This window comes from Notolabrus celidotus, chromosome 20 (genome assembly GCF_009762535.1).
Source record: "Notolabrus celidotus isolate fNotCel1 chromosome 20, fNotCel1.pri, whole genome shotgun sequence".
In the NCBI taxonomy this organism is placed as follows: Eukaryota; Metazoa; Chordata; class Actinopteri; order Labriformes; family Labridae; genus Notolabrus; species Notolabrus celidotus.
Window position 1 is genome coordinate 6,635,239 of NC_048291.1, and position 12,172 is coordinate 6,647,410.

The 12,172-nt window shown below is 41.2% G+C and overlaps 1 protein-coding gene across 2 annotated transcripts in view; it reads left to right on the top strand.

The window, feature by feature from the left end:
* Positions 1-9,316, top strand: part of LOC117832184 (homeobox protein Hox-B8a-like) — an 87,339-nt gene extending 78,023 nt beyond the window's left edge. The window contains exons 1-2 of one of the 2 annotated variants that reach the window (XM_034711199.1): positions 1,232-1,821; positions 8,001-9,316. In XM_034711199.1, the coding sequence (XP_034567090.1) occupies positions 1,293-1,821; positions 8,001-8,275 (804 nt within the window). In that variant the 5' untranslated portion in view covers positions 1,232-1,292 and the 3' untranslated portion in view covers positions 8,276-9,316. Of the gene's footprint in view, positions 1-1,231; positions 1,822-8,000 lie in introns of those variants that run through there. The other variant, XM_034711197.1, reaches the window with a different exon arrangement.
* Positions 9,317-12,172: the final 2,856 nt, after the last annotated feature.

Consider the following 12,172-nt stretch of genomic DNA (forward strand, 5'->3'; position numbering starts at 1 on the left):
AACATAACGTTTGGCAAAAGATTAAATCCTGCATAAGACAGGACAGGTAGTCAGAACAAGACATTATCAGAAAAACCAGCAGGACAGAGTTTACCAGAACTGATTCAAGTTGAAGGTGATTTTTTTTTTCCGAACAATGCTGGAGGGTGAAGACACATCACATGGGCGACGATGGGGTTAATGTACTCCTACTTTTGTTCACCGCAGGTCAAATTTAAAATGAATTCAACAATACACGCGCACAGGTAGCTGCTGGATTACACATCTGAGTTTCTTTTACAAAGTCGGTCTTCTCTGAAACATCGGACATCAACCCCCAAGCTACTCAGGTATCTAGTTTAATCGCTTCTTGCTCAAACATTTGAAGAACCATTAATTTCAGGTAGGAATTAATATCTTGAAATGTATCAAGTTTGATAATTAGTTGGATCAAAGTGTCTCCATAGACGATCCTACGTCTGTAGTGTTGTTTTCATCTCTCCATGTTTTTCTCTGTCTGCACAGATCAGTAAGCAGTGATATAACAGCCTGCTTTGTTCGCTGTGAGACCCTCTCCTCAGCTGCATGTGTGGTCTCCACAGAAGTCTGAGATGGGGCAAGACGTTGCACATCAACAGGGAAATCCATCTCCTCTTTTTTTTTTTGTCATCTCTGCAACTTTACGCACGTGCCCAAAGCCTTTCCCTCCACTCAAATCAATACAACACTGATGGTGTTTTCCACTTTTTGTGCTCGTTTCAGCCAGTTCCTAACACTGACGTGGCGAGCATGAGAGTAAAGATTGAAGTTTGTGCGGGATATTTGTCAGACTCAGTCGTTTAGTTCCCCAGCCCCGCGTGAGCTCGGTGATTAGTAGACACGTACCGAGCCGTTGCGTATTGACTGTTGTGTGGAACTATGGATTGCAGTGTGTGTGTGTGTGTGTGTGTGTGTGTGTGTGTGTGTGTGTGTGTGTGTGTGTGTGTGTGTGTGTGTGTGTGTGTGTGTGTGTGTGTGTGTGTGTGTGTGTGTGTTTGTTTGTGTCTGTGTGTCTGCGTGTCTGCGTTTCAGCTATTTTCTGCCATTATAATATTGCATCCGGAGGGAAGCCCCGTCGGCCATTGGGCATTTTGACATCACATGGACCCAAGGTCACGTGGTCTGCTCAGCACAGTGAGGGAGGGGAGGATGAGTGGGGTGGGTGTGTGTTTTTGGTGTAAATCTAGACAGTAATACCCCGCCAATAATTCACGGTGCGTCGTAAAAAGTGGACATTAAAGCGCCCCCGGCCCACAAATCACCGGCGCCAAATTATGACTTCGCCTGACTTCGCCAACGCGCTGTTTTCCAAATACGAACAAGAAGCCGTGAGCTGCTCTGCTATGCTTTTCGCAGACTCTCCAACTTCTCCTTTCCCGTCTTCCTCTGCTACTCCTGCCGTGTCTTCTTCGTGCGCCCTCGCGTCCAGCGGATATCACCTCCATGGATCCAATGGGATAGGCAACGGGGCTATCCCTCTTCCTCCCTCCTCGTCTGCTCCATCTCCTTCCTGTTCTGCCTCCTTCTCCTCTTCCCCGTCGTTCTGTTTGTCTCTTTGGGGACTGAACAGGGGCAGCGAGAGTACACAGACTGGCGAGCAACATTTTAACCCAGCTGAAGTGCGTAAAGGAGGGGCTGTGCCGCTACTCGCCACGGAGCGGATCCCAGGTCGGTCTCAGCTCAGCGCGCGGCCCGTGGGGCTTTCTGAGCCGGCCTGCAGGAGGCAGAGTTACTCAGAGCAGCAGCAGAGGATGCAGTTAAATGAGGAGGGGCCACGGATTTACCCCTGGATGAGGAGCTCAGGTGAGGAGAGGGAGAAGGAGGGTGGTGGGATTAAAAAGTTACGAGGGCTGATGAACTAATAAGCAAGGCCTCACAGGTGCGCTCCGGAGAAGGAGACAATGTTATTACAAAAAGAAAAGTTGTGAAAAGAGTGGAATGAGACAGGGGTGGGTGGTGTCTATGTGTGGGAGAGAGAGAAAGAAGGAGTGAGACCAATAATCCCGTTAAACGCTCTTTAAACTGTTGGCCCGGTTGCGCAGCGGCCACTGCCGGTAGCTGAACTATGTCTGCCTGTTTCTCCTTTTTTACAACCTCTCTCTTTCTTTTAGCAGATCTTTTATGGCTCTGCGACCTCCATAAAAGCATAATTTAAGACTTGGTGAATATTCATTAGGTGGTATTGTGTTTTAGAATGGGACTTTAGAGTACAGGGTGTCTGGAGTTTTATACTAAAATAATTTGAAATGAAGAAACCCCCACAGAAAGACCCTCCTCCCCTCTCGGTTATCGCTCATATTCAGTGTCTGGCGCTGCTCTGCTCAGCTTAGCCTTTCCGACCTGATAGTGTTGTGTTTTCTCTGTGCTAGCTAGTCCACTGAAAGCCCTTTGTGCTATTGTACTGCCACGACAATCCGCTAATACTATAAACACTATAAATTAGCAGATGGGTTTGATCTCTGAATGCCTGCTCTTTCCACCGATTGTAAAAGCGTCTTTGTGTGACAGCAGCGGGCTGGATGCTGAATGGATTGAGGGCCTCGGAGCCTCGAACAACAACAAACACATTCAGCACAGAGAACAGTTTTATGTCTGCATTAAAGGGCTCGGTGGTAGAAAGTGAAAGCTGGGAAATGTGGTGAGAGTGTTTGTGCGTAAAACGTGAATAAAATGTGCGCAAAAGTGAAATAAATGTAAAACCGGTACAAGTAGATGACCCAAACACACACACACACACACACACACACACACACACACACACACACACACACACACACACACACACACACACACACACACACACAAAGACTGCAGGGCCACGTGAATTTCACGCTGAAATATTTTTGTAGAAATCAGTCCTCAGTCCTCCCTGATTAGCAGGAGTCTCTTGACAGCTACAGAACAGCTTCTCGTCTTTGCCTTTCCTCATTTATTTCCCTCATTGTCGTGTGCCTCAGTGTGTTTGTGTGTGATATAGAGCTTGGCAAAGCAGTCTTGAGTTTGTGTGAGCACTTCTTCCTTTAGGAGCTGTGTGATAAAGAGAGTGAGGAGATCAAAATGGCACCCATGAAATTTAAAAGGCTCTATTTGCTTAAGGCTTCTGGAGTCACAGAAACTGGTTTGAGGCTTCTGTTTGGTAAACGAGAGGGATGACGTCAAAGGATAATTACAAACATATTAAGGACGATATTTTTTCATGAAATATTTTTTTAATAAAATAGGGAAAGTGAAACCCTACGCTCTGACAGAAAATAAATAAAACATTAGTTTTAAACACCATTTAGGAAAACAGCTGATTTATTAGAAAAGAACATGAACAGTAGGCTATTTGTATGAAAACCACAGTGTGGGACAACAGTCTGTGTGTGTGCGTGTGCGTGTGTGTGTGTGTGTGTGTGTGTGTGTGTGTGTGTGTGTGTGTGTGTGTGTGTGTGTGTGAGGGTTTGTGATGGGGGCGAGTCATCCAGCCTGAATAATGAATTTATAGATTTTAATTTAGATCTGATTCCAGTCCAAGGCGCTGAAGATGATTGGAGGAAAATGTCCCGGATGCTCCCGTTGACACGTGAATAAAAGAAACACATGAGCACGAGCGCTCATTAAAGGTTGTGCTCGAGTTCTGACAGGGACGCGCATGTGCAGATTTATAAAGACACTTACTCACTTGTTTTATAAATGTGTGTGTGTGTGTGTGTGTGTGTGTGTGTGTGTGTGTGTGTGTGTGTGTGTGTGTGTTTGTTTGTTTGTTTGTTCCTGAAAAATACAATCCTTCTCTGACGTCCTATTGCACGAGAATTCCAACTCGAGCTCGAGCGCATATAAATCAGAAACGACAGCACGAGAGAAGAAAATATTACCAATAGAGGTAAACACACACATCTACACACTCGCATGCACGTACTTCATCACGCACACTTCCACGCTGCTGACACTCAGTAACACACACATACTGACTGCTGCTTTTAATAAACCGTGGCGCGCGCAAGCAGAGACTCTGCAGAAACATGAAATCTAATTGCAGCTTTAAGAGCTCAGAATCCGATGAGCGCTGTGTTTCATGTACAGAGTATTTATTTCAGAAATTAGATGAGCTGTCTGGAGTTTTTCTGTTTACAATAAAACATTTGTTTATGAAAAATATGTTCTGAAGTTGCTACCATTAGTGTGATTGTCCTGAGGCAGACCGCTTTACCAAACACAAATGCTGCAGGAATGTTTTAGAAATGTGTTTTTTTAGTAATTATTATGTATTGTTATGATGTTGAACTCTCTTTTATTCCCTTAACCATTGTCAAAATAAAAGACCAAACAACAAGAACATTTAAGTTTAACTCATTTTCAGCAAGAAATTAAAATAAACAAGGATAGTTGTCATGTAGGAAACCATGTTTCCAAAATATAGGCTTTGTAAATAACAGCTGAGATGTTGTCATGAAGGCATTTGCTGTAAGGATTTTCATCAGATCCGTATTTTTTAACCCATTTTTTTTAGATAGATAGAGAGAGAGAGAGAGAGAGAGAGAGAGAGAGAGAGAGAGAGAGAGAGAGAGAGAGAGAGCAGTAAAAATGTATGCTTGTGTAAAAAAAAACAGTTTTTTTAAGCTGCTTCTTGATATAGCACATTGGTGGAATGCTTAATTCACACAAAAAAAAATACTCATGAGTAAATTGCACAATATAATAAAGAAAGTAAGAAAGTACATCTAGGGTATTTCACTGTGATTTACACATGTATACATGTACACCTTTAAATGCCTTTTAAAATCCTCCAGTCACTGACAGAAATGACACTTTTACAGAGAAATGCTGTCAAACATCAACATGTGACAAGACTTTTATTATGAGCTCCCCAGGGGATGATAAAATCCCAAATTCTCAGAAAAAGTGCACAAGAAGAACATGACCTCTGTGTCCTGGGCAGTAGCTCCAGCTCTCGTTGAACATGTGCAGGACTCCTGCAGTGGGTGTAATGAAGCTCTTACCTGCAGAGTTTCATGACAGCCAGGACAGAAAAGTGTCTTTTTGCACTAATAGCTTGTAGTCTTCAGATCATTTTCAGTCAGTGAGCAAATGATTGAAGGCTGAGGATTTATGTCCAAAAGATTTATGTCAGACAGACACGTCTAAAACCACATTCCCACCTCAAATACATTGTAGTCCCTGGGGCTACTTTTTTACTGCAAGAACCCCAGGAACTTTACACTTTTATTAAGGGGACTCAGACATTTCCATCACAGGGACCAGGATTTAAATAAAGTTTGTGCCTCCTTTTTTGTACCACTCCCAAGGGTTCCTGCTCTGTGAGTCATACTATGCACAACAGTTCAGTTCCATAACTTTCGCATGGTCTTTGCAGTGCTTAACATTTCTCATTGAGGGGGTGCAGGTTAAGTTTTTTGTTTTTCATTTGCACTACAGGGACTTTTTAGACACTTAGATAAAAGTCCCTGAGACTAAAGGCCACATGTGCTTTTAGTATTGTTTTTTTTAGTGTATAGCTGTGTCTGCAACTTCAACCATGAAAAGTCTTTAGCTGTGGTCCCATTTCGGGAATTTTCCAGCAACAAGGGACTATAGGACTACAAAAGGAACCTTTAAATGTAGTTTTCTTTAACTAGAAATTCACAGTGTATTTGGTGGAAACATGGCTTTTATGCTGCAAGTCCCAAATTCCATGCACTTTCACCCCTGTAGAAGTGACCTCCTTGGGGATAAAGAAAATAGTCCCTGGGACTTTGTTTACACCCTGGTGCAGATGTGCTGCGTTGTCCAAAAGTCCCTAGTAACTTGGGAGACTTCCTGCACAGAAAAAGCAGCTTTTGTGCACTATGTCCTTCACTGAAAAGAAGAAAAAAGGTGGGATAAATCTTTTTATGTGAACTAAGCTCAATTGAAAAGGCCCATAATGATTTAAGAGGTACGAATATTTAAAGTTGCTCATCACATGACCATCCATAGTGCTTTATTTCCTGTTTGTGTCTTGTTTGGCCCTTACAGTCATTTATAGCCTTCACTAAACACCAGCTAATGCCATTAAAGTCCATGCAAACAGTCACAAAGCCCATTTTTACAGGGCAGTCGTTGCTTTTTATTGCCGCTCAGCTGACCTGTAGCCTCAGTCAGGGTCTATTTACAGATTCCACAGTAAAGCAGAGCAGTGAAGGTGTGTAGAAACAGATTTGTTGAAAGTCCGAAAGATTCAGATTTTTAAATTTAAGGAAACGGATCCATTGAGAATTCTCTGCTTGTCTGCATCAACTCACCTGAAGCTTTGAGCTTCACATTTTAAGCTGAATCTGCAGACTTCAGAGGTTTGTTGTGTCCTGCAGACGACCTCTGAGCTGTAAAAATGTGACCCAGTTTCTCTTTAACCTTCAGGCGCTGCATGACCTCATGAAGACAGAGGGTCAACATGGTTTCTGTGCTCTCACTCAGCACTGATTCATGTATATTTTAAACCAGAGGAACCACAGATTTATACCTTTTCTTTAACTGAAATCAGTACTTTCAACATATTCTAATTATGGGTCTGTTTCTGATGACTTTATTGATTCTGTGAACTGCTACTGAAGCCTCCCGTAAAAAACCATCAGTGACGTTTGCACCACCATTCTTCTTTAATTATGTAGTGGACTGAAGTCTGTATACATCTCCTTTAAGGCCAAACACTGTGAGGTAAATATTGAGCAGCAGCACAGACAGACAGCAGCTGAACCCACATTAACCACATCATCCAGTTACGGCTTTATGGTGTTTACACAGACACAGGGCAGACTGTGAGTCAGGAAGTGTTGGTGGCAGCTAGGTTTGACTGAAACTGGAACAGGGACACAACTAAGAGGTCTGACAAGTTTAATCAGAACTCACGGGTGTAGTGACAGAGACAGGAAGAGGCAGCATCAACAAAGCAGCCTTAAATCCTGCAAATAGGGAATGATAGACTGTTATAAATAAATGATTCTTTAATTATTAGACTTATTTTCACTGTGAATGTCTTATGAACAGATGTTGATCATTAAGTAGCTGCATCTTTGACCTTTTGTATCTCTATGTGGTTCTTCAAATAAATGTATTCTGTTAATTCAAACTTCAGCAGCTTTACATTAATGTAAATTCACTTTTTTCTGTCGTCATTGCAGAAAAGGATTGCACTGAAATAAACTCACAGGTTACTCATTTTATGTTAATACAGAATCTTCACAACGTAAGCTCCTCTCAGAACACTTTCTAAAACTGTCACCAGTGAAGAAAAAAGGACGTTTGAGAAAACTCACACAAAGAACATTAGAAGGGAGTTTTAGGATAGTTAGATTTGTGTATGAAAAAAAAGCCATTGTGGTTTTTGATAGCTCTGTCATTACATATTAAGATATTTCTCAATTTTACAACCTTAAAAAACAAGGGTTTTATGGGGAGGGGAGCATGGGGCTGCAAATTAATTACATTTGCATCTTTTTTTAGTAGTGTGTTCCTTTACTGTTGTGAAATGCATATTGAAGCCACACTGCTATGTTAGTTTTATAAATTACAATATCAGAATTGTGGCCAAACATTTCAAAATGTAGTTTTCAGGAGTGTTTTAAATGTGTCACTCAAACACTACACTCTAATATATTCTTTTTCACGAGGATAAAGGAAGAAAAGTTTATTCTCTTAACCCCCATAGAGCAATGAAAAGGTGTTATGTAAAATATTATGACTTTAAAGTATAAGGATAACCCCTGTACGACTTTTTGAGCATGACAGCTATGAGAGAAGTTAATTTTCAGCATTTACATTTTATATTCGATATTTTCCTCTCCTGGTTTCAGACTCTCATAACATTTGAAGCGCCAGAAATAAGGCCATTTAACTTTACTTCCACTTTGCAATGTCACAAATACAGGGCAGCTGTCATTTTACAAAAAACAAAGAAAAGCATAGTCACATCCGGGTCACGGAAACTTTATTTTGAAAGGGAATACCTGTTTAACTGTGTGCAGGTGCAGAAAAGAGACGCGGGCGTCAGACGTACACGCGCCATCAGACCCTCGAGCTGGAAAAGGAGTTCCACTTCAACCGGTACCTCACGAGGAGGAGAAGGATCGAGGTCGCGCACGCGCTCTGCCTCACGGAGCGGCAGATCAAGATCTGGTTCCAGAACCGGAGGATGAAGTGGAAGAAGGAGAACAGGGAGACCGGAAGCAGCTCTCCAACTGCTGCTTTTCCAGCTGAGGAAGAGGAGGATGAGGAGGAGGACGAGGAGGAGGGAAAGTGATGGAAGAGACTCAGTTTGACTGTCCGAGAGTTTTCACTGTTGATGGAGAGGTAGTCTTTTGTCTTTCCTTTTTTTATCACAAGTTTGTGTTCAAATGCATCCTGCCCTCCAAAAAAAAAAAAAACTCCAGACCTTCACAAGTAAAGCACCTGATTTTTAAAAGAACCGTAAGAGATGAAACTGTATAATAAACTGTATTAGTCAGCATGTTAGCATAGAAAGAAAGACCCCCCTCTTTTATTATTTTCTTTCATTTACAACTTAAATCTATTATATAGTGTTCGATTTTTATGAAAGGACACGTTAATGATATTAAAAGTGAGAATTTATCTGGTCTGATGAAATATTAGGACTAAAGATTTATTTAGGAACTGAGCCTAATTTAGTGTTTCCTGTATCTTTTTAATGCAAGGTAGCTGATTTTAATATTTGTGACACTATGAGAATAAAATACGTCCAAACCTGGCATCGTGGGACTAAAATAGCCTAAAAAAACACCTAAGATTTTCTCGGGGGCGATACACCAACCAAATCCTGTACAAATGTATGGGTATTTCAGGGGGGGAAATCCCTCAATTTTTATTTCATCGATATGACTTTGAATATCTCTCCAGTGAAAACTCTTTTACATACTAAATGTTTGAAACCCGTCTGTAGAGGCATGAATGTAGGAAATATTTTCTATATTTCTTTGTGGAATTATAAATATATGTATCAACCGCTAAGAAGCAAACGTGTCATTTTTATCTGAAGATCTTCTGCTGCACTGTGAAAGACAAACTGACCCCTTCATATTTTATATTCAGTTAAGCTACTGACCAATAGCTAACCGACAAGTAGGCAAACCTGGATGAGACACTCTCATTGGACTAAGAACAGCATCGTTTCATTCCATCCACATTCAATAAAAATAGATATTAGTCTCGTGTTATGTTTTGTCTCTGTACAATCGTCTCCATGTTGTTTGACTCGTATATGTTTAAAACAAAAATGCACTTTTAGTTCTTTCTTTTTATGTAAATAAAAAAAGACTCGTCTTGTTCTCGTGTATCTCTCTCTCTCAACGGGAATAGTTTTGCCTGTCAGCTGCTACAGATTTCCTCATGTATGCGGCTCTGCTGAAAGATTGAACTTCTCTTTAACATGAAATAAAATGACCACAAACACGATTACACTGTCAGGAGGAGTTATTAACACAGTTTAAGGGAGTAACAAGTCATCATTAGAGGTCTGAGTCGATAACTTTTTTACAACATGTGGTTTCCTAAATCTAGAGGTTGTCTCTTGAGAAATGTGTTCTTAAACAGCGCTCACATCAACAATAACAGCTCCAGTTTGGATTTAAAACCGTGCAGGCGTTTTTGAAATAACAAGAGAAACTACAACCAAACAACAAGTTCAATTTCTGATTATTGAAGCAAATTTGGAACAGGACAAGCTGTAAGATATTTCTTACTGTTCATTTATTTCCAGCTTTGTACCCAACCTCCGAGACATCAACAGGACAGTGGCTTCACTGTGAAGTTTCAATTACAGGACAAAAATATTTATTACAATTCAGCTTTTTAACACAAGTTATTCAGTCTCTTCTCCTCAACGTTTTAAGTAAAATATCCTAAAAAAAAACTTCTCTCACTGAAAACAGCAACATGTAGGCTAATATTGAATTGATTTCAATGAAAGTACAAAATGTATTTTATAGCAGACCATAGCAACAAACATCAGGAGTGTTTTTCCAACTTCATCCAGTTCATACAATAAAACGAGTCTGCATGTCCTCCTGTTTGTCAGGCCTTGCAGTTCTCTAGTCATTTTCACATATTAAAAATCCTTTATTCATATTCAAACTGGTTTAGAATATCAAATATGAATTTAATTTTCATGCGGATGAATACAAAACATACACATATAAAGCACATTCACATATATATGTTTTGTTTAAACGAAATAGTATTTCTGACATATATCTAGATTCCTCCTGACATGTAGAGGAAAAAAACATTCATACAACATATCCAGGTCCAATTGAAAGAGTCCTCACGTGGAAATGTCTGTCATTTTCTATGAGCAGCAGTTTTGATCAAATAACAGTTTTGAAGAAAGAACATAAGCCGAGATGTGTTGAAGAACACTAACAATTAAGTTCAATTAAAATAACACATCTACCATAACAGATTTGTTCAGAACACCTCTTATACGATGTGGATACAGTCAACTGACAACACATGATTCACATTAATTTGCGCCAGAGCGGTTTAGATGGATAAATATCAAATATTGTTGAACATTTGTGTTACATCTGGTAAAATAAAAAAATTAAACCTGATCATTTTCAAGCCTGAATTAAATATTTCCAATCAGCCCCCAGGAAAAAAAGAATAGACACAAAGCTGTGCGTTGTGTCCACGCGTTTACCTGAGATCCTCTGCAGCTTCTCGCCTCGAAGTCGTCCTGAGCTTCTCCTTTCATGCTGCGTAAAGATTCCCAACAAACGACAACAAACGAAATGTGTGTTAGACAGAGTTAGTTCTGGAAGTCCTGTGCTGTTTGTACAAACCACATAAAGTGGTGACGGGCGGTGTTGTGTGTGGGGGTGTAGCAGGTCCTAATGTCTTTATTGCATCCATGAAAAGGCCGGAAACCCAATAAAAGCTACAAACACAAAGAGGGCAACAGAACGAGGATCGAGCGGCCTGTTGGTGCCTCCTGCTCTGCGCTGCTGCTTTTTTTTCTGTTAAATTTTAACCCGGGATATTTGCATAGAGGAAACAACAGATCCGTGTCTGCTGCTGACCAGACACGGTGCAGTTTGGAGAGGTCACGCGAGGGTCACTGAAGGTTTAAAATCAAGTTTTCTGGAGCTAAACTAAATGTGGATACATCCTGTGCTGCAAAGGGATTTCCTCAGACCACCGAGGTGTAACTTTAGACATTCTGATTGTCATGTAATCGGTCTTGTTGGTGGCTGATTGTGTTATTTTACGCAGACATAAAGTCTGCGTGGATTCGTGTATGTTAATGATGCTTAATATAGTAGGAAGAAGTTTGCGGTAACGCGGACAGGACGAGGAAACCAGACGAGCAGGTTCAGTGCGCGGTGACTGTCTGGGTCGCTTGAAGGCAAAACATATGACATTTTGCTTATTTGAATGTAGCCATGACGCATTATATTTTGCCTATGATGCCGTTTTGTATCTAATGAGTTCATTTGTAGTTTAGAATATGAGTTTGCATTGATTCTATTGGACACTGCGGTCTTTTAGAAGCACAAACACATTGTTTGTGAATGCTGCATAAGAGGCGGGATCTCGCTTATTTAACATTCACGATGCGTTGGGTTTGGGCTTGGATTCTGTTCTGTCTTATTTGAACTGTTATAATGAAAGATCGTTGGAAAAAAAAGAGGCTGCGGTGTGTTTGCAGCGCCTCTGAGCATCCTGCGGCTCCGGGCCTGCAGGCCGTAAAAATGGTGACGTGTTGCCGCATTGCGAAACTGCTTTTACGCACGGCTTTTCGGTGCTGCAACACCACTCAGGTGAGGCTGTTGTTATTCCTCAATATCCCCCAAATCCTGAGACCTCACCTAGTTCGCTTAAACGATGTTCAGCATGTATCCCTGCTGCAGAATTGCAGACACAAACAACGACTGCAGAGCGTCCCAACTCTGCTTTCTTTCTGCCTGCAGCCTGAAATAGTCTCCCATTAACACGTCTTTACATCTCAGGTGTTTGGTGAAAGGTGGAGTTTTCAGTTTCCAACTGAAATAAGATTTTGCCAACATGGTAGTGATCGTCTTTGGTGTTCTGGCTTCATGCTGCAGCCACCCACAGAGCAGGTTTCCCCCCAGAGCTGCTTTCATTCACAGACACCTCCATACCGGGTCTCCATATGCTGGCT